Genomic DNA, 26,203 nt, shown 5'->3' with positions numbered 1-26,203 from the left:
AAATTTGGGACTTTCAATGGGTTGATCCGATATTGCCAGACTTGTCTTCGAAAATTTATAACACAAAACATTGTTTTGTTTCATATATATTCATCCAGTCTATTGCGAGCAAGGTCATATCTTTAACATGTGCAATATTTAAAATATTCAGTCTCAAACATGACTTGATTTTAAAGAAAATATGTCTTTAATTTTAAAAAACTGTTCATATAAATTTTGGTCTATAAGTTATATAAAAAAATTACACATCAAATAGGTTAATCTTACGAAAAACAATTAGCATAATCTACAATTAATTTGAGAAGGACATGCATGCCCTAAAATTTTGAAGACCAATTTTATGTTGTTTATGTATATAGTGTTGTTAGACTAAATTGGAAAGGGTTTGGAATAATTATGGTCTAAACTCTAATTAAAGATAGCTAGGCATGCGATTAAACTAGTGTATTGGTTGTAATTGGACCCGAAATATCATCATCACAAATTTCATTCATCCACTATCAATCTTTTATTTATTGGATATTAATATAAAATTGTACCTATATAAATAAAGTTTTCGTGGGGTTTTAATACCAACCCGATGTAAGAATTAATCATTCGACATGTAAAATGTTCAGGTGATGTGTAATCATCTTTCTTTGTTTTCCGCATCAAAGGTGTTTTTATATATGCATGATGACTCCAATGATATTGCTTGGTTAATGTTTAATTTGCTTTATGCTTAAGCATGTTAACAAATATGTCAGGGGTGGCAGTTTGAGTTACAATGTCTGAAGAAAATGCTCTTAGATTATGATCTATGAATGCTGATATACAATTTTGGAACAATAACATCATTAAATCATTTTGTGATTAGATTGTTTATTGGTCACCATTCACAAATTTTAGTCCGTGGGTAGAGCAGAATTAAACTTTAGTTTTGTTGGATTCTATTATCATGTTCATAAATATAGATCATTATCAGTTCTATGAATGACTAACTTATTATATAAATTTAATGTTTTCAATATGGTATTTCTAAACATAATTAATGACAAATAAAAAAAATTGTCTTCTCTCCCAAGCGTCTCCATCCACGATCGAAGACAACTTCTCAAATCTCAATTGTTTTGGCCGGCGTCGGCCACCGTTGTTCTCTTTTATTTTCTTTCTCTGATACTTGCAAGTTTCTAGTTTTATTGGTAAATCATGGCAAATCGAAGGTTTTCAATCCATGCTCTTTGCCACATTAAAATGGCGGTGATCAAGGTTTTCCGTCCAATGGTCCCAGATCAGATTCTAATCTTGCTTTTGCTTCAATTTCCGATTTGGCTGGCCAATCAATTCACCCTGATTCCACCGATACTTTTGACAGACTCATCTCATGGATGTCTCTCGTCCCGTGTTCTGTCGATTCGCTTGAATCGTAATGTATTATCATATTTAAAGTTTGATTCTGGTGGCCTGTCTCACCTGTGTTATTTCCGGTTTTTAACCAATGAATTTTCTCTTGACATATGGTTTGGAGAAGTCATTTGGGTATTTGATCCGGGAATTAGACAAACTTTCTTGATTGAAAGAATTGGCTGCTGCGACAATTTCCTCTTTCTAAGAACACGATCCGATGATGATGATGATGTTCTCGTTGTCCCTCGATCGAATTATTCAGGTTTTATGGAAAAGGAAATCATGGTCACTAACCGGCAACGATGGGTAGAGAGTTATGAAAGACATGATCCAGAATCATTTCAAGCAACATATCAGCGTGTTCGTTTAATCATAGTGACGCGGAAAGCATTTGGTAGTTTCATCTATAAGATGATAGCCTTTTACGAATATATGAAGAGGGGACTTAACAGATTTCATCTGTTGCATGTAAGGCTTCCGTTTGGAAAGCAGAGTTACTTCCACTTCTTCATCGTAATTATGTTCAATTTCCTTTATTTGGTTCAATAGTTGTATTTGAATGATTTTATGTATCATGTAACACATTTATGATATAGTATAATTGATTTGCTGTTAAAAAAAAGAGCATAATTAATGACTAGTTAGCAAAGTATCACTAAACTAAACAATTCATTAAATATATAAGTAAATGGAATTTCACATGTTTTATATATGTTTATAACTTTCTTAGACGTTATTTTAGTTAAAGTATAAGACCATCTCCAATGTAAATCTCTATTTTTTCCTCTAAAATAGAGTAACTTTAAAATAGAGCATGATTTCTCTCCAATGTATCACTCTATATGTTACTCTAAAATAGAGGTAGTGTAAAAAAAAATAGAGTTACTCTATATATAGAGAAATCCTATCATTTATTCTATTTTAGAGTAACATATAGAGTCAGGTTGGAGAAAATGTACTCTATGATAGAGTTTTAGAAGAAAAAATAGAGTGGAGTTGGAGATGCTCTAAGAGTAATACAATGTAAAGTTATTCTTTTGACAAAAAAACTAAATAAATATTAAAGTTATTCTATGGTATTAGTAATCTTCGTTTAGATAAGGGAATCACTTATTAAGTGGAAAATGCGGTGTTTAGGAGTGTCCAAAGTTAGGTGTAGAATGTCGTTTTGTTGCTTTGCTTGCCACTAAACACCCAAAGCTCTAATAAATTTTTGTTTTAAACAAAGCACTAATACTACATCCTTTGATCTTTTGGCTTCCTCTATCAAACCATAGTACATTGAACCTAAGGATCTTGTTCTTTCCCTTCTCTTTATATAAATAATGTTATATAGCAAACACAAAACATAAATTGTATCATAGGTTCTCGTATTTAACTCCCATCTTAAAAATTGAAAATAATTCATGCAGTAAAATTTAAAAGTAGAAAATAAAATTAGTATAGTAGAAGTTGTATGAAAGATTAAGGCACATACAATACAAACTAGGTGATATATATCTAATTGCTGACAAAAGTGATAGAAGCAAATAAGCAATTATATCATGTATAAACGATAAAGCTTAGCACTATATATGTATAGAAATTTGAATTTATTTTCATCAATTCTATTTTTTTTTTGACATCATCAATTCTAGTTTCTTTCTCCAAAATTTATCACATATTTTTTTATAATTACAAAACATTTGTGTAAAATGTCAAATCGTTTTCCGACAAAGAGAATCGCTACCAGAATACTACATCAGCAATCACCAACTATTGAGGATCCTACAGTGCATGTCAACTTTTTCGTAAATAGTTTTATGTAAATATTTTATACACGTTCCAATCATACGAGAATATATTATTGCACAATAATAATGTCCTTAAAAATAGTGTTTATTTTTAAAATTTTTGGAAGTGACATTTTGTTACATATATAGTTATTCCAGGGTTTGTTTTGTTACTTCTGTAGTTGTTGTTTAACGACAAATATACTGGTTCCTAACTTGCATAATTGCATTGACATGTTTTCGCAATAGATAATTAATCATAAAACTTATATGTTAAAACTCTGAGTTTTAGCAGATTTTGATCGCTAGTCGGTGAAATTTATCGCCAAATTTACCACTAATCAAAGATTACAAAACAATCATAATTGGATCGATATCACTCGTCCCTCTAGCTGACACAAAACAAAAATAAAAAACAGAAACAAATTTGTTTCGTTAATCGTTGACTCTGGTTGCTATTGTGACATCAAGAAGAAAAAAAAAACAAAAAACAAGGCCAAATTAATTTAATTGAATTACGAATGCCCTAGTATATAGACAACAAAAAATGTATTATATGTATATTTCTTTAAATCGAAGTATGTCGACCAAAGGATGTTTAGAGACGTGCATTTCTGCACGAGTGATCTTACACACTTTATCAATATGTATATCTTTTTCGCATTCTTAACATTTTTCTTAGAAGATGGACATTTTAAATTCGTTTAAGCGACAAATCAAACAGAAACAAATGTACATGCAATCTTCTGACGAGAGATACTCTGAGGAAACTTTTACATGTGTGGTTGATTAGTTAAGTAGAATAATATAGTTTTGCATAATGTATAAAGATAATAATAAGTAATCTTATGTTTTTGATCAAACATATAAATAATCTTATTGTCAGCTTTTAATATAAATACATGGAATTCGTATTGGTTTCAATGTGCAAGTGATTCGAGTTCCCCAAGACCATTTCTTCATTAAGAAGAAAAACGTTATCATTTCAAAAGAAGATAAGTTTTTCTTGTTTGTTTTGTCAATTATGAATTAAATTCGGATAATAACGTAACGAAGATGTTAATATACACTATTGGATTATACGTCGCGCGTGGCCAACTTAGATTGAAGTAAGTTAAGAGACATGAAAATTATAAAAGTTTTTGGACGTGGAAAAGCAAAAGGATCAACACAAAATTCATCCATTAATTTGCATGGATAGGAAAACAATGGAAATCGCCATTTTAATATCTACTTAATGGAAATCGCCATTTTAATTTGGCTTAGGCATTTGACGTACAATTGAAGAATGATAGATCGTACTGGTCTATTATAGATGTGAAATGGTTCGCGTATAAACGCAGTATGTCAAGATATGACATCTCTGATTTAATACTTCATGGAACTTGGCAGAAAAATATGAGAGCACGTAAAATTAAAGAAACAAAAAAAAGGAAATAAACGAAACACATAAGGAATGAAAGATAAGAATAAAGAGAAGGATGAGACAGAAGCAGAAGTCACTGGCCTCTTTTGTCGTTCAAATTGCTTCGATTTCCTAAGAAAAATACAAATTTGTTGTAAAACATTTTCCTAACACTATAACATCATAATCACCTTAATTAGTAGACTCCTTAAGCAACATATTACTCATTTTAATCAAATGATTATTTGATCAGAATTTTTTTAAAAAAAATCTTCCCTACTTCCTCCGTTATATTGGTATACTTTTAGAAAATTATTTAATTTTTATTGCATTTTTATTTAAAAATAAATAAATTTATTTTTGTGGTTAAGAAGCTGATAGAAAAAAAAAAAAAAAAAAAGCTCTCGTCTACAGTAAAAGGCGATTTCTAGAACTCTCTTGGCTTGTCTTCACCGACTTCATTTTTCCGGTGATCTGTCTTCCGACGACCTCGGATTTCTCTTCCGTTTCAACGGATCTACAACATCCTTCCATGGCTGATAAGGAATTGTGGGTTTCTCTTCAAAATCTGAACCTGGGTTTAGAGCGCAGCCCGTTGAAGATCTCAAATGATGCTAAATCCAAGCGTGATGCTGCACATCGTCTTAGTCTTGTCGTCAAGGGCCTCCATCCTTCCCAAAATCCAGCGGGAATAAAGGTGATGATGCCGAAGGTTTGGAAATTAGAGGGACGCATAACCAGTCGAATTAATGAGGATGGATCTGTTCAGTTCTTCTTCAATCATGAGCACCAGCTTCTTACTGTTCTGGATAACGGTCCATGGACTTATAAAGACTGGCTTGTTGTAGTTGATCGCTGGACCAATCGCAACAGTCCAGACTATCTTCGTGTCATTCGATTCTGGGTAAAAATCTTAAATCTTCCTGATGACTCCAGGAATGATAATCTAATTCGGGAAATTGGTGGAGTCCTAGGCCATGTTGATGAAGTTCACATACAGCAGCCGTCCGCAGAACAAGCTGGTGAGGTTAGAGTTCGTGTACCCATTGACACTGCAGGAAGGCTAATCTTTGCTCGGTACTTCCACCTGGAAGACTATGGAGAACCAGTTCTTATACGTTTTGTTTTTGATAAACTCCGTAGATTCTGCTCTAGTTGCGGAAGCCTAACTCATTTAGCTTCAACATGCAACCGTCAACTGCAGGAAGTAGAGCAATTACAGCTTCCACCTCCAGGCTCTGCTCCAATTCATGACTTCAATATCTCTAATGCGCATCAGCTGGTTGCTCAACCACACACTCCCACTGAAGGTGCTGATGATACTATGGGAGAAACAGTGGGATCCAATTTGAATATGGAAACTTCAGAGAATCATGATCAAAATAAGTCCCAAGCAGATTATATGGATTCTACACAACCAAGGGAAGTCCAAGACACAATTAATGCTACTTTTGCAGTTCAAGAAATGGGTACCACTTCAGTGTCTGGACAGATACGAGGGATTAAGAGGAAGGTCAATGCATCAGCAGAAGTTGGAGAAGTTTCAACTCCTAACAAGAGAGTCCAAGCCAGCATTTCAACTCAGGCTCAAGGGGAGGTGGATACCCCGAAGCCACCACTGCCCGAATGAGAATCTTGCATTGGAATTGTCAAGGGCTGAGGAACCCCTTGACAATTCCATATCTAAAGGATATCAATCGTAGGTATAAGATTGATATCATGTTCCTCGTAGAAATAAAAAATAAAGACCTATATGTACAGAAACTAGGTGATGAACTCCAATTTGATCATCAAATTTTGGTCTCCCCTGATGGTCTAAGTGGTGGATTAGCTATCTTTTGGCGGAGTACAGTACAGTGTGATGTCCTCTCTTCCCCTACTCTTCATTATACAGACATGTATATTACTGAAGGCCAAACTACCTTTTGTCTTACTTATGTTTATGGTAATCCTCAGAGAAAGCCAAGACAACTTATGTGGCAGAAGATGGAAAACCTAATCAGAGGAAGTCTCTATCAGAGTAAGCCTAGGGTTGTTCTCGGAGACTTTAATGAAATAAAGAACAACCAGGAAAAGCTTGGAGGTCCACCCAGGCCAGAATGGCAGTTTCTCAACTTCCGGAGGATGTTAAATGTATCAGGACTTCATGAGGTTAAAACATTTGGTGGCATCTATACCTGATTGGAAATCGCAGCTCTGGTACTATAAAGTCCAAGTTAGATAGAGTAGTGGCCACTGCAGAATGGAAGGATAAATTTACCAAAGCTATGGTTTAAATGCTGGATTGGGTTGGTTCTGATCATAAACCCTTACTGTTGCATACGAATGGTAACAAATGGAAGGGCATGAAGCTATTTCGCTATGACAATCGCTGGAAAAGTAACCAGGAGGTAAATCAGATTCTTAAAAATGCTTGGGATGAGAAATGTAACGTGTTGCCTCCACATCGGTTTCATGAAGCTCTTAAGAGATGCAGGCATAGTCTCTCTTCCTGGAAATCGGAGCATAGCACCAATTCTCATCGCAAGATTCAGCAGCTTCATGAGGCTCTCCAGCAAGCATATAATTCTCCTTCTCTTGACTTCAATTATATTACCAACCTCAAGCAGCAGTTACAGCAAGAATACAAATCGGAGGAAGAATACTGGAGAACAAAGAGTAGAACCTTATGGATGCAAGCATGAGATAAAAACACTAAGTACTTCCACGCCAAAACAAAGCAAAGAAGAAGCTATAATCGTATCACTGCCCTAGAGGATGATAATGGCAATATCAAGCAGTCAGATAAAGAAATCCAGAATATCATCCACTCTTATTTTACTAATCTGTATACTTCTTCTGGCAGTGAGCACCTTGATATGGTTCTCCAACACATTCAACCCAAAGTTACTCCAGCAATGAACCAGCAGCTCACTTTACCTGTCTCAGAGGAAGAAATCCTCCATGCTCTTGCTCAAATGAATGTTGACAAAGCGCCGTGCCCTGATGGATTCACTGCAGGATTTTATAAAAACGACTGGGACATCATTAAGCCAGGTTTGATCAGATACATACAACTCTTCTTCCAAACCGGGTATTTAAATCCTGAAATGAATCATACTTACATTTGTCTTGTTCCTAAGATTGACTCACCAACTCAAGTAAAAGACTTCAGGCCTATTAGTTTGTGCAATATTGCTTACAAACTAATCTCCAAAATTTTAGCAGACAGACTTAAGCCATGGCTTCATTGTCTTATCTCAGAATTTCAGTCTGCTTTTATTCCTGGGCGCTTAATAACTGATAATATTATCATTACTCATGAGCTTTTGCATTCTCTTCGCACTAAGAAAATAAAAAATCCTTTTATGGCTTTGAAGCTTGATATTGCCAAGGCATTTGATAAGGTTGAATGGGTTTACATAGAGCAAATACTGAGGCGTCTTGGCTTTGCAGATCAATGGTGTCAATGGGTAATGAAGTGTGTTACATCGGTCTCCTACTCAGTGCTCATCAATGGCTCACCGACTAAGAAGATCTTCCCATCACGAGGCTTACGGCAAGGTGATCCTATTTCACCATATCTCTATCTATTATGCACTGAGGGTCTTTCATCTCTCCTTACTCATGCAATGGCAACAAATATGATTCATGGCTTCAAAGCTAGTTGTAATGGACCAGCCATCTCTCATATGCTCTTTGCTGATGACTCTCTGCTTTTCTGTCAAGCTAATGCAGATGAATGCCACAAGCTTCTTTGGATTCTCAATGTATATGCAAAAGCTTCAGGTCAATATGTCAACTTTCAAAAGTCAGCCATTCTCTTTGGCAAAAATATCAGTCCTGAAGACCAGCAAACTATCACTGCTGTTACAGGTATCTCCAAAACTGGGGGTTTTGGCAAGTATTTGGGGCTCCCTGAGGCAATAGGGCAGAATAAATGTAATGCTTTTGGCTTCATTACTCAGAGAGTTCAGCATAAACTTCAAAGTTGGTATTCAAATTTATTGTCACTGGCTGGGAAAGAAGTTTTGATAAAATCTATAGCTACTGCTCTTCCCACATACACTATGTCCTGTTTTATGCTTCCTAAGAGACTAATATCCCAAATTACAGGACATATTCAAAGATTCTGGTGGTCTGCTGTAAAGGATAAACACAGGATACCATGGATTGGTTGGAAAACAATGACTACCTTGAAGCAATATGGGGGCATGGGATTCAGGGATTTAAATCTTTTTAATATCGCTTTGTTAGCAAAACAAAGCTGGAGAATGCTAAAGGATCCACAATCACTGCTTACCCGTGTCCTAAGAGCTAAATACTTCTCTAAATCCTCTTTACTGGAGGCAAAACTTGGACACCGTCCAAGTCATTCATGGAGAAGCATCCTCCAAGGTACGCAGCTCCTTAAACAGGGTTTAAAATGGGATGTTGGTGATGGAAAGACAATTAAAGTCTGGCATGACCCATGGTTGAGCAATCCTCCAAGGCCTGCTAGGAGTTTATTACCCCCTGCCACTGATCTTCTAACTGTTTCAGATCTTATGAAGCCTAACTTGAGTATGTGGGATGATATCAAACTTCAGGAGAGAGTTCATCCAGAAGATATTCCTCTCATCAAGAAAACTCGATTGCGACTCATCAAAACACATGACACTCCTACCTGGATTTTCACAAACGATGGCCAATACACAGTTAGATCAGGCTACCATCAATTAACCAAGCCAGGTACAGAGCATAATCCTGCAAATTCTTCAATAAATACATTATGGAAGCAACTCTGGAAGTTAAATATCCCACCAAAAATTAAACTTTTTTGGTGGCGAGTTCTTCACAATGCCCTCCCAGTAGCTGATAATCTTGCCCGCAGGAAGCTCAAGATTCTATTAGACTGTATATTTTGTGGTGATGCAAAAGAGTCTATCCTCCATCTTCTCTTTCAGTGTCGCTTTGCCAAAGAAGTATGGGAGTTATCACCACTTCGAATTCAGCCAGGTCAGTTAGAGGGTAAAACATTTCTTTCTGATATCATGCAACATCTTTTGATGCTTAAGGATCAGACTATGCTTCAAGAACACCTCTTTCCTTTTATTGGATGGAGACTGTGGAAAGCTCGCAATGAGTTGTTTTTTAACAACAAAAAAAGGGCTATACCTGACATCATACAATATGCCTTGATGGATTATAACCTTTGGAAAGATTCTCAATCTGATCCTAATGCATTGAATATGCATAAAGCAAAGCCAAAAGTGGCTACACTCCAAGAAATTATGCAGCATACCTCATCCTTGATATGTTGTGCAGATGCTTCCTGGACTGATTCAAGCTCAAAGGCAGGTATTGGATGGATCCTCCTCACTCCACAAGGTGGCAGAATCCTCCGAAGATTCTCCTCAGTTGATCCTGTAAATTCTGCACTTGAAGCTGAGGCTCTAGCACTAAAAGAAGCCCTATTACATGTGAGACGCCTCCAATACAAAAATGTTATCTTCTGTGGTGATTCACTCACTCTCTATCGTCACTTGGAAAAAACAACGAAGCTGCCACATTCACTTCCTAGCCTTTTGGAGATTCAACCTTACTTGGATGACATAGCAGCCATCACTATAAGCTCTTTTTCTTTTAAGTACATCTGTAGAAGTGATAACAATGCTGCTGATCTTATAGCAAAAACTGCTAGATGTCAAAATTCCCCTTTTACTATCTCATGGGATTATTAAAAATGTATGATGTACTCTCTTATTATTAATGAAATGTTTGGCCGACAAAAAAAAAAAAAAAAGAAGATGATAGAGAAAGAGAGTTGAAGCTTGAATTTTTTTTTTTTTTTGATAAACCCTATCGGCTGATCTGATCAGCCTCGGTAGGAACGCACCGAGGTGCTACAAAGTGGACTTCTCCCGGTTCAACGGTTCAACGATTCAACGGATACCATGAGCTCCGAGCGGACTCGGGTCGAACGGGCCATGAGATCCATGAGATCCAGAATTGGGCCACCACACTGCCTGATCCGAGTTTGGAGTGCCTTCCGACTAATGCCAGGGGTAGTCAGGCCGCCTACATTTCTGGTTACCAGGTAAACCAATTGGGCCAAGGCCCAACTGACAGACTTCCCAAACAAATGTGTTTTTGTTTCCAGGAAGAATCGAACTCAGGTTTGGGAGTTTCACCATTTCCCAAAGATTCCTCTGCCACTAGACCACAGATGTTTGGGCGCTTGAATCTTTCTAAACAAATCTTCAATCTTAATCTCAAAACATAGTAGTATCAGAGCTTTATGTTTTCAAACAAAGCTAGGAGGCAAAGTTCATAAACCTCAACAACTATGCCTACATGAAGACATGGAAGAATTTGATGGCAAAGAGAATATATGCTGGCTCATATCAAGATGTTAGGTTTGTTGGTTGTTTAGAAGAACAAGATTCTTTTGAGGTTAAAGAATTAACAGCGAAACTGGAGAATGGACTACTACCATTACAAAAAAATCTCATCTTCAAAATCAGTGGATTGCTTATCCAATATAGAGGGAGATTAGAGAAAAGAAGAAAAAAAACAAATAAAAAAAGCAAATACAAGAGTATCTTGGATATCTAACAAAGAAGGGCAGTACATTAGTTGGTGAGGATATAACCAAGATGTGGATCATCGATTTTGGATGTTCTTTTCATTTTTTTTTTTTTTTTTTTTTTTAAATTAAATTTTTATTCTTCCCAAATGGGCTTTGGGCTTTTGGCCCAGACAGAAACAACGGTTACAAAAGCAGGTCAGGCCCAAATCGGAAAAAACGCCGGAAAAGAACTCTGACAAACGGGCGGTACATCGGAAACAACAGATCTAGCCTACCACACCCGATGCTAACAAGATCTACTCCTTTGCTGTGAAGAAGACGACCTGAAGCTCTTGACTGGAGTTAGCAGTTCCCTTCGCCAACTGAGGCATCAACTCACCGATCCCGGAGCTTATCTCCCGGAATAAGCCAGATCTGCGACAACCGAGACCCTATCCCTCAACTCCCCGACCTAGCAAGAAGAGGGAACTCGAGTCGAACCCTCCTTTCCAACATCAGTCACCATTGGACCACCCGAGACTAACCAAACATCAATCCGGTGAAAAGAAAGCCAATCGTGGTGGCGGAAGACGGTTGATGGCCAGTCAGACCGTCATCCTCCAACAACCCACGCGTAGCCATCTAGGACCCGAAAGGGTCCACAGTTAATCCCTTCACAAAGCAGTACACCCACCGATCATGGTCTCGCCTTCCGCCGCTAATCGGAGCCAGATCCACAACCTCCCAGCCATGAGAAACCACCACAAACTCTCGCAGGCGTCCTCAAACCCGCAAGATACGGAGTAGTAGCTTCTCAGAAAGGACGTGAAAGGGGCCGCCGAGAAGCAACAAGACCAGATTTACCACGCCTCATACCGCCGGAGATGAATGGCCGTCAACCACCGTATCTCTTCCTGAAACCAGCCGCCCAACGATGAAGAACTGAAAGTGACGAAACCCTAGATCTACTTGGGAAGAGAGAGAAGAGAGAAAAGTTTTTTTTCTTGGGAACGATTGTCCTCATGTTCTTTTCATATTACTTCAAAAAGAGATAAATTCAATGAGTTCAAAGTTGAATAGATTTGTCTTCGTTGATAAAATTGTATATAATTTTTCAATTTTTAACAAAATGTATTGAGAAATTATGAACCACGTTTAAACTACTGAATTTGGATCAACAACGCAAACATGGTTTCAGTCCCACTTATAAATTTCTTACATAGGGCCGATCAAGTGGATCAAACTTGGCTCGTCTAAGACAGTGTCACCTCAATATATAAGAAGGCCTTTGGTAAAACCAATTTAAAATAAATTTTTTTCTAAAAACTAGGCTTTTTTTTGTACCAAATTTTTAAAAAATAGTTTTGGATCCATGAAAAATGTCTATATTGCTTAAGGGTAGAGACGGCCAGACGGGCATGCGCCTATCTTAGCCTCCTCCGTAGTTTGAAAAATTTTGTTTTGTAATTAAAATTTTAAAATTTTACTGAATTCGTAGACACTAAAATAGTATGTTTGCATTTGTGTTATGTGATTGTTTGAAAATTTTAGTAATTTTTTTTTATCTAACCCTTTTAGTACATCAATTAAAAATTTATCAAAAGCTTTTCACTAAAACAAAATATTTAATAATAGTAATAAAATACTGTAAAATATAAATACACATATTTTTAAAAAGGGTAAATAGTAGGTAACAAATAAAAACATAAAAAAGGCTATCCTTTCTCTCTAAGAAAACTCGCCGCCGCTTAAGATAACCGATTTCGATGACTTCTTAAGTGCCAGAGCCAGGGGTTCTCTCCTGGTATAATTTCATTTTGTTTCCTTTGTTCAACATATCGAGATCATTTTTTCTTCCAACTGTTTCCCATCTTGATTTTTAGATCTTGATATATGAAACTTAAATTCGATCCACATTGAGTTTCTAAAGCTTATGTTTAGAGCATTTCTAATGGAGGTATCTAAGTTAGATACCCCATTTAGATACTTCCATTAAAATCTTAATAAACAAAAAAAAAAGTAGGAGAGAAGGATTGACAGGGATTCTTGTTTAAGAACTCATGAGTTTTAAATAAGAAATCTTACACATGTCACTTAATTATTGGTTTAGTTTTCTGAAAAATTTAAATTTAATTTAATAACTAAATTATATTAGAAATATTATTATTTTATTATTAAGAGTATCTTAACAAATGTAGATGCTTTTATGTCTCTATCCAACTCAGCTTCTGATCTGACCGTTTCTTTCTATGGAAAAGGCAGTCTTCAGATGGAAAATTCACCAACGAAGATCTCCATCTCTTTTATTTTTTCAAAAGACGATCATTCTCAACAGTCTCTAGATCTTGGATGTGTCTCACCGCCTCCGTGGCTCTTCACCATAGTTTGTGGTAAGAAGAGTTTTGTATTTTTCCGTTTGTGTGTGTTTTTCTCATCTCAGATTTATTTTATTAAGCAAAGGTTTAGGTTTTGTATGTAAAATTAATTTTTGGAATTTGAATCCGAGAAATAATCGATTGGTTATAATGTATTTGGGTTGTTTGGGTTTTTTTTTTTTCTTGTTTCCTTCTGCAATTTGTTTATTCCACTTTCGTTTGATGTATGTTTTTGGGAGTTTTCATGTCCTCGTCCGCTATTTTTGGATTGCGACTCTTGCATGTCGTTTATATTTCAAGTTGAATTCAATGGAAGCATAAAATAACCAAGTCGTCTTGGTCCAGTGATAAAAGAGAGAAAAATCTCCGCCACCTGGGTTCAAATAGCATTAGCCACCAGGATTTGAATTCTAACATGATTTTCCTGGTCTTCATAATTAGTCTTTGGGCCTAAAAATATTTTAGGATCACTTAAATTATATAAAAACACACACATAAAACCGCGAGATGAGACTATACCGGAAAAAAAAAAAACGTGAGATGAGACTAGGCCTGGGCTTTCGGTTAACCGTTCGGTTATCGGTTGGGTCCATTCGGTTTCGGTTCTTTCGGTTTCAAATTTTAGTATCCATTCGGATATTTTAAATTTTTGGTTCGGTTTCGCTCCGGTTCCGGTTCTTTCGGTTTTAAAATTTAGTATCCATTCGGTTATTTTGCTTATGATATTTTCGGATATTTCGGTTATTTTTGAGTATTTTCGGATATTTTTGGATATATTTCGGTTATTTTCGAGTATTTTAACTATTTTTACATATTTTTCAAGTATTTTTGATTATTTGGTCTATAAATAACTAATTATTTTGAAAATATAATTGTATTTCGGATATTTCGGTTATCCGAAATATTTCGGTTCGGTACCGATTCGGTTACGGTTATTAAATTTACTATCTATTCGGTTATTTTCAAATCTTTGGTTCGGTTTGGTTCTGTGTTTTTTGCTTCGGTTTCGGTTCAATATATTCGATTCGGTTTATTTGCCCGGGCCTAGATGAGACAATACGAACAAAAAAAAAATAAAAAATTACGGCTTAAGTTATCACGAAACCCGTAATTTACAAAATGGTTTCAAAGTTTCGACTCGTATGTGGGCTTCGGATCGCATTGACAGCCCAATACACGAGTAACTGTAACTCTATAGACAAAAATATTGACAGCCCGAGTAACACACATATCTTAAACGGCAAGCTGTGCACGTGCCCAAGCTGAAAACAGGCAAACACTACAGAGAAGTACATTATCAAATAAATAAACGGGACACAGTTTGAGAAAACAGAGTTTACAGATACAAAATGTTCTACATAGAGTAGAGTCAGTGCCTCCTAGCCAATGAACTCTTTCTCAGCATAATTTTCAATGTTTACAGAGAGGGAAAATACTTGTTGAGATTGAAAGGCAAAGAGTAAAACTCTTCACTTCTAGTATCCGATTTAAAAGACATAAAACGATCCCACCAAAACATCCCTCGGTCTTTCCTTGTGGCACTGTCTTTAGATGACAATGTTACATCAAGAAAGAATGCCAAAATCCCAGCCACAAATGCTTTAGAGGAGAATGGTACATTGATCATATCATTGAACTGCAAAGAACACAACAAAATCAGCATTGTGTTTTGGTTACAAACTTATCATAAGTGAGAAGATATCAAAAAGATATTAAGGTTCTTGTTTTGTTTTATTACCCATCTTGCGTGTGTGTGAACTGGTCCATACTTGTTAACAGCTGTATACTCGTTGAAGTACTGTGGTATCGATAAGCCCATGAAGACCGAGAATCCGAGGATGAATTTTGTTCTGAAGCTGTTTAGATTACAGAACTGAAGTAAGCTTAGACCACCAGCACCTGCAATTTTATTTGTTTGCTCATATTACGGTTTGAAAAACATAGCGTTTTGAGTAAAATGAAAAGTTGTTTCAAGAAACGTACCAACGTATGCAAAGAACAAGCAATGTAATGCTGCGACGATTGGAGCGGGAATCGAAGCAAAGATGGCCCCAAATTTACCAAGAATGGAGAAGAAAATCATGAAACCAGCTGATATTTGAACTACCCTTCTGCTACCAACGCGTGTTAGCGCTAACAAACCGGCATTTTCTCTGCAATATCATAAGAAAAAATTGTCGATTTTGCAATAAAGATTGTTGTTTTTTACGGTTGCAATACTTTATTTTCTCATAGAGGTCTTACACTGATACAGATGCTCCATTTCCTGCTCCAAATAATCCACAGAGAAGTACTCCAACGCCCTATACATAAAAAATGCATTTGCTTAAATATACAATCAAATGAGGGAAATTGAGATCAGCCCCGGCTCAGATGGGTAGGGCGGAAGTGCGACGGCCCGGGGCTTTTTTTTTTATAAAAAAATTTACATATAAAAAAGGCCCAAATATTTTTTAAAAATATTATTAATATGAAAATTATATTTTAAGAGGCCTAATTATTTATAAGAAAATGTATAAAAAGGCCCAAAATTTTTAAAATAACAATTTTTACTATAAAAACTCCGCAAAATTTTTAAAAATTAAGTAAATTTTCTCTTTGTATATAATAATAGGCCAAAAAATTTTTTTTTGCCCTAAGGCTCTCAAATATATTGAGCCGGGGCTGATTGAGATGAAGAACTTTTTCAATGTTACCTGCCAACCGATTCCACGGCTAAGAACAGAAGGTGGCGGTGGAGTTGCGCTTGCAAACCTTGACACAACAATGTAAGTCCCTGTGGACTGTTTACATGAATCACAAGTACAAGAACATGAATGCACGCAAAGAATAAGTGTTTAGTGTTGTTGCAGCAAAAAGAAAAATATTTTAGATGAATCTGACCTCAATAAGGGAAACAAATGAAACAGCCATCATAGCGAAAGCTTCACCGGCATGAAATGTTGGAGGTCCCCATTGAAAAGGATAAGGCACTCTTATCCTGGAATCATCAGGAATCAGTCTAAATTTTGTAGCCAAATAATGTCATTAGAGAATACACAAAGATAAAGACAGAAAGTTTCTCTAACCATGGAGCGCCTCCAATAAGGCCGGAACGATCTGTTCTGCAACTTGTCTGAGTGTTGATTCCTGTGTTCTTATAGGCTCCACCAACGGTAAGTAGATGTGCGTAAATCCAGACGATAACCACAGAGAAAATAACAGCAAATCGATGAAAGACTTGTCTTTCTCCTCGAATGAGATGAGGAATGTACTGCAGAAACAAACCATAAAGATGAATATCTAGTTAACATATCTTTCGAAATAACGAGAAGAGAGCTTTTCGCCGAGCTTTAACCTGTGAGAATATAAGTAGAAGGATGATCTCAGGCAGTCCAATCTCAATGCATTTGGCTAGCTGCAATAGAAATAACAACTCAGTATTCAAGAAAATGTTATCAAACCGTAAGAGAGATCAAGTAAAGCAATACACACCAGAGGGAAACCGTGCTCATAAAGTCCAAAACCGGCTAGTGCTACTAGAGGAACTGCAGAGAGAGGACTCAAGAGCCTAAAGAAAGTAAAAACATCAATCATCAGAAAGTAGTAGAAGAGAATCATTTGGTTTTATATGAATGAATGTTTTAGCTAACCTAACTACATTGCGCCAAAGCCCGCTGAAGCCAACAACGATCTGAAGAATCGAGGCAACGATAAGAGCACCCTGGATTCCTCGCATTATCCTCTTAAATTTCTGCAATTTTTATCTCTATCAATTAAAAAATCTGACAAAGAAACAGAGAGACTCTGATTTTTTTTTCCACTAACCTCCTGAGGATCAAGAATGTCGTTGTACCGACCAGCCAAAATGATCGAAAGAGTGGTTGGTAAATAGGTATAAGAGCCTCCAATGACCGCGGGAAGTCGAGTCCCAAAGAAGCTTTGCAATAAAGTGTTAAGTCCAGAAACAAAAAGCAATGTCTGAACCATCTTTGCCTTCTCTTCCTACACCAAATGAATACATTCTCCAATCAGAAACAGAGCTTTTCCAAAATATTCATTTGAATTGACTTGTCTGAGAAGAAAACTTACATTTCCACCACCCATCTGTGGAACTAAATATGTTGGAATGAGAACAGTTGTTCCAAGCATCACCAAGTAATGCTGAAAACCTAAAAGTATTGCCTCCGCTGAAAAAAAAACTGATCTTTAGAACAAAGATAACACATTGCACAAATGAAAGTATGAGAGAAGATGGTTACGCCAAGGAGGAGGACTTGTGATGCAATAAGAGATAGAAGAAAGTTGATCTTTCACGGGATGTGGCTCAAGCTCATCTTGTTTTAGCGGCGGCGCTATCCCTCCTCCTCCACCACCACCGGCCATTTCCTTTCACTTCTGATGAAACTCAAAGGCAATTCAAGAGAAGAAAAAACAGAGAAAGATTGAGTCTTTTTGCTGGAATCTTGAAGAACAAGTGAATTTTGTAGGAGCCTAGGAAGAGAAAATACAAACCTAGACACCGAAAGTGAAAAAGGGTTAAGGAAATGAGAGTGAGAAAGTGAAAGAAGACGAAGATGAAACTAGAAAAAGAGAAAGACATTTGTCGGGGAATTTATGTAAGAAACCGTCAATATAAAGCAAGAACGTCAAAAAAGTTGATTTTGCGCGTTTTAGTTTAAAGACCTTTGAGAAGAAAGAACCACTTGGAGGACACGGAACCTATTAATAAAAAGAAAGAAAAAAAAAACAAAAACTTCAATGTGAAGAGGAAGAGGAAAAGAGATATTTTTAAATTACTTTTAAATTTTAATGATTATAATATAGATAGCATAAATTGTGAATCAGACAAATACGTAAATATATTTACAAATAAAAAAAAAATATGACGTAAAAAAAATGATATTGGTATGCTAAAATGATTACTTCAAAAGAAAATTGTATCAAATTGTGGAGGGTATTATTCAAAGTCGTGAGCTCAACCAACAAATTATCTAGGAGAATTGGAAGGTCTAAATTCGGGGGAGAAAATTGTGAAATTAACATACTTTTACAAATTATCTGTGGATAAGAATGTCCATTGTTGGTATGTCACATTCAAGAATCCTTAGTAGGAGATCTGAGTGTTGTGAAAAAGGGTCTACGTAGAATCCTTCATCATTTTTATTTTTTAATAAATCCTATCGGCTGATCCGGTCAGCCTCGGTAGAAATGCATCGAAGTGTTTTAGAGTGGACTTCTTTCTGAAGAGCCACCACACTGTCTATCCCGAGTTTGGAATGTTTTCCGACTAATGTCAGGAGTAGTCAGATCGCCTGTTACTGGACTATCAGGTTAACTGCTTGGGCCTTTGGTCCAAGCCCAGACTTCCCACACAGATGTGTTTTTTGTTTCCAGTGTGGATCGAACTTGGGTTAGTTCCTTCAAACATTTCTCCAATTCTCAACTACCACAGGACTACAGCTGTGTGGGCCTAGATCCGATAGATTAATCATCATTTGTAATATATATGCTTTGATCAAAATACATGTGCTGTTATATAACGTAACATACGACAGAAAGAAACAATTCGAGTAAAGTATCAGCTCGAGCCGAGAATTTGGAGATCAAGTATAAACCACGTTGCCATAAGGTGGGTTAGGATAATAACTTTAGATGTCTATAAAAATAAGATTACAGGTAAATCCAATGTAAATAACAGTTTTAAGCGGACTAAATCCTTACTAGCAACGGACTAGCTAAAATATAATAAATTTTTATAAATTAATATTCGATAAATTAATAATTACTATAAATTAATAAAAAAATTCGGTTCTGACTTAGGCCAATGTAATATTTGACACAATTCGATAAAATAATAAGTTCATATTTTTTTTAAAAAAAACATGTAAATATTTGGTCTCCTCAATATTATAATTTAATAATTGTTTAAAGTTATATATGCATGTAAATTTTTTTTAGTGAAATATGACTTTACTTTTGTTTGTGTTCTATTGAATTTGCATTAATTTTGTTTAGTGAAATATGACTTTAATTTTGGTGTTGTTTTCTAGATATAATAAGAAAGCCCATATAATAATTACTCTTTTCTTTGTAATTGGTTTTAGAAAAAGATTAATTATCACAAAGAAATATGAAATTAGAAAAATCTATCTATAAATCAATACCTTAAAGTATTTTAAGAGGTTACATAATCGACTTTAAAAAATATTGGCTAGTAGAGGTGAAAGTTTAAATATTATGCCGAACTTAAAAAATGAATGAGACTCCATCCAGAACTTTCTAATTAAAAAAAATGCAATAGAAAGAAAATAAAGTAAAATAAAAGTCGTTTCTCACACCTTTACATGCGTAAAGTCGAAGCAATCCCTAGACCCTGCGTACTTCTCTTCTACCTTTAATAACTCTATTAGTACTATAATTTTCTAAATTGGAACCATATTATAATGGGGTTATCAGTTTTGGGATGTTTTTATTTAGCGTAAAATTCTATCTTAATTATATATTCTTTATGCTTATTGAGGATGACTTCTCAATTTAAAAATTTGACGAATCAATGAGTACTATGTGAACACTACTTCAACTTTTTAGTTCTTTTGCCTAAAAAATAGATCAACCGAGTTCCAGAAAAGACGACATCGTGAGTTTTATTTGGATAAAAAGTAAAAATGATTTCTTTTTAATAACTCATATGTACTTTTAATTTTGATAGAATTTGATACATTCCTTTCATTACCGAAAATGTTACAAGACTTCATATATGTTTGTTTTGTTTCACACTCATTTGCTTTTTTATTTTTTTTAATATAATTACTTCGATATACTTACCTTTAATTTTTGTGTAACATAACACAACTAAAAATATTTGGCAAACAACCCTTTCTGAATTATACTTGATCAAAATCATCATTCGCGAGCAAAAGTGGAGTTGTCTGTTCATCTGAATCCAATTGATGATTATCGTTTTTCTCCGCCATTTCGTTTTGATCTTCTTTTTGAACTTGACTCCACATTATCAATAGATATCCAGTTCCTGCTATTGCAGCTCCTAACACACTGTTCACAAGAAGTTCACATTAATAACCCGAATTATCAAAATCAAATCGAAAATTGATACGTAAAAACGAAAAAAAATTGATTTCTCAAAATATCAAAAAGAAAACTTGAACGTTACCGGAAAATCTAAACTAAGCGAAAACTTAGTTTTCTATATAAAAAATTTTGAACCGGAATCAAAATCATAAGTTATCCATATTTGTTTTGATATTAAGCATTTCTCTAATATTATTTCACGAAAGTCGCTGAACGAAATCCAGATTGAAAAAATAAAAATCTGACTTGGATTAAAAAGAAATGAAAGTTATTAACAATAGAATACTAGAATAAAATTGGACTCTTTTCCTAGTTTAAATATAACTTTCGAAAATTCTATTTACCTTCCATAGTGAAGACTATTGACAAAGAAGCTTGTGCCAAAAATGGAAGCCCAAAGGATCCCAAATGGCTTAAAGAGTGGCACATAATAAGGCCCCTTCATTTTTGAGCACTTCACTTGAACACTTGTTCTGATTATGCTCCCAAATATCCCCTATATATAAATCAACAATATGATTAAATATAGAAAGCCCCATATTACGAAATCCACACTATATAGTAATTATGATATATGATCACATAGATATACCGTGGCGATAATGAGATATAAGTCCATGTTAAGTTTGAGTTTCCATGCACTTAGGTCTGGCTCCATGAACGCTGAGAAGATTGCACATTGGAGTGTCCCAGCTAAGCTATAGGCAGACACTACTTTCATCACTTGAGGATATTTTTGGACTGTATCCAACTGATATACCGTAACCCGACCAACAAAAAAAAAAAAAAAACAAATTAATAATTGAAACGTGTATGCATCACTTCAGAATCGAGTTAAGACGTGTGTGGATTCATCTACAAATGATAAGATTTGTTTTCGAAATTTAATATCTTGAAACGTAATTTTGATTACCTGTATAATATTCCAAATGGAGATTGAGAGCGTGGCGCATGCGAGGAGGAGAGAGCCGAGAACCCAATTGTCAGAATTTTTGAAGAAAGTTAAATAGTGTGAGATTGTAGCAAGGAAATTGGAGTTTGGGGATGAAGGATGAGAAGGTCTTATAAAAGGGCCTAAGTAAATAACTTCAACAAAGGCTCCTGTGAAGCATATTAACGTGCCTATCACTCTTCCTTTTGTTCTCTTACTTGCCCATCCTAACCCTCCTTCCCTATTAATTTATATTCAAAATAAATTAAAATCAAAGAAATATAGTTTGTTAGAGTTCAATTATAAAACATAACTAAATTTTGATAGAAGTAATTAGTTTACCCGCGAGCAAGAGATAGCAAGAAGGAGAAAGCAGGTGATTGCAAGCCCATGGCACATACCACAATTGGAGAGCTATAACTTAGCCCCAAAAATGCCATGTTTTGGAACAAAAACACCCTGGTCAAGAAAAGAATTAATTATAAAATCTAAGCTATATAATATAATTATGTCTTTACTAAAAACTTACTATATATAAAGTCTGAATATATTTAGTTTTTGATCAAAATTGACAGAGAAATAGAGATTTAAACTGACCCTGTAAAACCGAGTAGGAAGATTCGAACAAGGGAAGGTTTCGTGAGGAAGGGTTCATCGTCGCTGCAAATGATAGAACATATATATTATCATAACAGCTTATAATGAAAATGACATAGATACATAGATCATGCACTTTAAGTACCTTTCATCTCTTTATATAAAAAAAGGTACCTTTCATCTCTATGGAAGTAGAAAGAGTAAGGGAGGAGAAGGAGAGAGCCAAGAGCGTTGGTGTAGACGATGAACACAAAAGGGCTCATGCCACCAGTCAGTGAGGTCTTAGCCAAGATGGTGAGTGCAATGGTACATGCCTCCATCAACGCCATAACAGTAAATGGAACTATGGTTTCCCATCTTGTATCCATTAATCCCATATCGGTTGTGTACGGCTTATGTCGATAATGCACGGCCTAGGACTGCCAAAATTTGTGTCAATAGATATATCGGCTAAGACGAGTCGGAAATTTGTTGATCCTGTCTCTCTCTTTCTCTCTCGGAGAAGATGAGAGACCAAGTCCACAACACAACTTTGTTAGGGTTGTCTTGTAATGAATGTATTAGTATGTCTTCATTAATATTTATATATGTGGTTGCATGTAAGTGGAGGGCCAAATGAAGAAGAAGGTTTTTTCTAGACGTGGAGACAGTCATTAGTTAACCTTTGGAGAGGCGATGAAGCTAATAATTCGTTTCGCCTCAACTATTATGACTTATATATCTGAATAGTTTTTTTGTTGAACGTTCCCTTCTATTTTAAAATATACGAGAAGAATAAATCAAATTTTGGTACACATTCCACCAACAATCCTTAACAAGACTATATATATTTCGTTTTTTTTACGTATCATAATTATTTGTACAAAAAAATCATTTAATTTAAAAATATTTTAAAAATATAATCATGTTTGTGGAAGAAGTGGGCTCAAGTATAAATATAATCAAAAAGTGAATAATTCTACGCCATATAATGAATAATACCCCAACAATTTTATTACGGAAAACGACGTTTTAATGATGAGATAATTGGGTGAAAGACAATCCTTTTTGGGCTAATAAAATTTTCAGTATTATGTCAAATAGTCTAAGACATTAATAATAATTAGCCCACATTTATCCCGAATTTAACCCTACGCGCTGATGAAATTGGAGACATCATCGACACAATTACTCTGGACAATTGCAATAAATGCTTTATGTTATTTTCGAGGTCATGATGTGTGTCCTTGTTATCTGACTTTTACGTGTTTAATACCTGATTTGTTAGATCCGATTTGGACATTCACAAATAATCATAGATGTATACTTTTATGCTTGCATGTAGTTATTTCTTAGGCATCCAGGAATATGGTGGATCTATGATTATTTGTGAATGTCCAAATCGGATTTTAAACCACTAACCTAATTGCATAAATATCTATTAATAAATTTAGCACTATATAGATCGATATATAACTTTATGAAAGTATATGGATATGTAGCTAAATTTATAGATAACTACTAATTCTTTAATTAATTGGGACATGTTTACTCAAAATGAATGCATGAGTGTATCGTCCATCTACGCTCCTTAAATCTCCATATACTCTTTATAGATCTATATGTGAAGGTCCAAAATTGTTGTAAATACTATATGGAGGTCCATTCAAATTTCGCAAAACTCAAATTAAAGCTGTCTGCATTAAATGACAGTCACTTTGTCCTGTTTGTCCCAAATAACTCTTAGTTCAACTGTTGAGCATTTAAGTTATGTCAGATTGTTCTTTCGGTTTCGTAAAGCCAAATACTTCTCCCTCACGCGCATGACGTCAAAAATGGCTGGTTTTCTTGTAAATACTTACCAATTGAAGACCCATTTCAACGTTTATTTTTTTGTTGTCTAAGACATGCAACCCTAATGTTTTTTTCTTAATTTGATGCTCCAATAATACTTCTGCACAAATTGACTCTTTAATGATTGTGGTAGTAATGGTGGTAATAGTTGTGGTTTTTTTTGCATAATTAATAGTGTACATCGATTTAGTGCAAGAGGTCAAATGTGATTTGTTTGCAAGAGATCCAAAGTTCGACTCTTCCTATACGCAGAGATGTGTTTTAATATATAAGCCACAACAATGTTGTTTTCGTTGTTAATTTCAATCTACTGAATAATATTGAAGGGACCAACAATCATTTCTAAAAAGTCTTGGTCAATCTACTGAATATCTATTATGATCAAGTATCAACTGATTTTGAGTTAATAATCAATAATATCTTACATAGTCTTAGAGTCCAATAAACACAAACGGATATAAGCAATCAAGAAAATGTGGTTCGATTTGAGATGAATGAGCTAAAAGATTTACCGTTTCCAAGAAAGTGTTAGCCACTTGTATATAATCGACACTGAACAAAATATTCACCAACAAAATAATATGAAAACTCTAACCTCAAATAAAACCCACAAAATAATATGAAAACTCCAGAAACATTCTTTATAGACAGACCAACAAAATAAAATGAAAACCCTAATCTCAACAACGGTGTTTCAAACCATTGTTTTTTAAAGAAACAAATCATATCATATAATGTTTGACTTTGAAATTTTCTTGTTCGATAAGAGTCGCATTTCCTTTGACGTAGCAGTTGGGGGAATGAAACGTCACTAAATATATTAATGTTGGGATTAAATGGTGACGGCATTTGAAATATTCCCACGATGGTGAGGCGCCAAAAATATGGAGAATGTTATCTATTAACTGTCTTCACAAATTAAATAAGTTAAAAATGAAAACTTCCGTAGTATAATGTAGAGAACTAATCTTAATTATTGTGACTTTATCATTTTAGTAAATTAGGCTTGTTTTTCATAATCACATATGACTTATAGGGGGAAAACGGCCTATTCCTCCCTAAACTAAGTTGTTTTGGCTAATTCATCCCTGAAACTTTGTCTTGTGCCTAAACCCACATGAACTAACATAGAGTTTGAATTTTCTCCCTGAACAAAACAAATCCGGACTAAACCCACAAATCGTTAAACGCCGTTATTGTTCCGTTAACGAACATCTGACTAGGATGCCACATCATCGATCTAAGTGACTGTGTTTTGAGGGGAAAACGGCCTATTCCCCCATAAACTAAGTTGTTTTGGCTAATTCATCCCTGTAATTTTATCTCATGCCCAAAACCCACATGAACTAACATAAAATTTGAATGTCCTACATGAACAAAACAAATCCAGACTAAACCCACAAATCGTTAAACGATGTTAATGTTCCGTTAATGACCAGCTGCTAAACAATGTTACTGTTCCGTTAATGACCAGCTGACTAGATCTTGTGAATACAAGTGCATAAAGTAGTAAAGAGTTTTTTCCAGTAAGTAGGCGATGCCTTTTCTAGGTCTTCTCTCATCTTTATATAGATACTCTTCCTAGGATATTCGGTCCGAGGTCCGCATTAACCTCTCCTACATCACATGTCCATGCCGAGATCTCGCCTCACTTAGTCCTGATTCGGAGCCAGCTCCGCTTCTCTTCACTATGGGCTTATGAGCCTAACGTATCTCCCACTTGTTATTTTTGTTGGTGGATTCGGAGGTGCTGAATCTAGCTCCAACTAAACCTGTTCAAGCACACATCTGAAAATTCATCAAAATCTTAGAATTCATACCCTAAAACACCTTTAATCCCAGCAACTGTCTATTCAATTAGATTCTTCATCCATCAATTTAGTCCATATTTGTTTTGTGCATGTAGGAAATTCAAACTTTATGTTAGTTCATGTGGGTTTGGGCATGAGATAAAATTACAGGGATGAATTAGCCAAAACAACTTAGTTTATGGGGGAATAGGCCGTTTTCACCTCAAAACACAGTCGCTTAGATCGATGATGTGGCTTCCTAGTCAGATGTTCGTTAACCGAACAATAACGGCGTTTAACGATTTGTGGGTTTAGTCCGGATTTGTTTTGTTCAGGAAGGAAATTCAAACTCTATGTTAGTTCATGTGGGTTTAGGCACGAGACAAAGTTTCAGGGATGAATTAGCCAAAGCAACTTAGTTTAGGGAGGAATATGCCGTTTTCCCGACTTATAGGTGATATCTATGTTTTTTTTGGTTAATGTTGAATTGTACCTCAAAATAAGACAGTTTCTG

At 35.3% G+C, this 26,203-nt stretch overlaps 3 protein-coding genes across 3 annotated transcripts; 1 reads left to right on the top strand and 2 right to left on the bottom strand.

Moving 5' to 3' along the window:
• The first annotated feature begins 8,816 nt into the window (after positions 1-8,816).
• LOC110230872 lies at positions 8,817-10,807 on the top strand. Its single transcript, XM_021035073.1, has 3 exons — positions 8,817-10,227; positions 10,404-10,621; positions 10,685-10,807. The coding sequence occupies exons 1-3, from the start codon at positions 8,817-8,819 to the stop codon at positions 10,805-10,807; spliced, it is 1,752 nt and encodes a 583-aa protein (XP_020890732.1).
• A 3,927-nt stretch (positions 10,808-14,734) lies between these two features.
• On the bottom strand, positions 14,735-18,050 carry LOC9322705 (nucleobase-ascorbate transporter 7). The gene is made up of 14 exons (XM_002886593.2): positions 17,962-18,050; positions 17,709-17,844; positions 17,539-17,636; positions 17,275-17,451; positions 17,100-17,200; positions 16,942-17,017; positions 16,805-16,864; positions 16,536-16,720; positions 16,351-16,447; positions 16,164-16,250; positions 15,712-15,770; positions 15,451-15,620; positions 15,206-15,366; positions 14,735-15,103 (listed from the first exon to the last, which is right to left on the bottom strand). The coding sequence occupies exons 2-14, from the start codon at positions 17,830-17,832 to the stop codon at positions 14,885-14,887; spliced, it is 1,614 nt and encodes a 537-aa protein (XP_002886639.1). The 5' UTR covers positions 17,833-17,844; positions 17,962-18,050; the 3' UTR covers positions 14,735-14,884.
• A 2,062-nt stretch (positions 18,051-20,112) lies between these two features.
• LOC9324219 (WAT1-related protein At1g60050) lies at positions 20,113-22,620 on the bottom strand. Its single transcript, XM_002886592.2, has 7 exons — positions 22,241-22,620; positions 22,067-22,129; positions 21,812-21,928; positions 21,452-21,710; positions 21,131-21,289; positions 20,883-21,034; positions 20,113-20,502 (listed from the first exon to the last, which is right to left on the bottom strand). Exons 1-7 carry the CDS (start codon positions 22,441-22,443, stop codon positions 20,334-20,336), a joined length of 1,122 nt encoding a protein of 373 aa, XP_002886638.1. The 5' UTR covers positions 22,444-22,620; the 3' UTR covers positions 20,113-20,333.
• Between the last annotated feature and the right edge of the window lie 3,583 nt (positions 22,621-26,203).

Source organism: Arabidopsis lyrata (assembly GCF_000004255.2).
Source record: "Arabidopsis lyrata subsp. lyrata unplaced genomic scaffold ARALYscaffold_2, whole genome shotgun sequence".
NCBI lineage: Eukaryota > Viridiplantae > Streptophyta > Magnoliopsida > Brassicales > Brassicaceae > Arabidopsis > Arabidopsis lyrata.
Note: the sequence above shows the minus strand (reverse complement) of the source record. Positions and strands in the feature narration are given on the sequence as shown.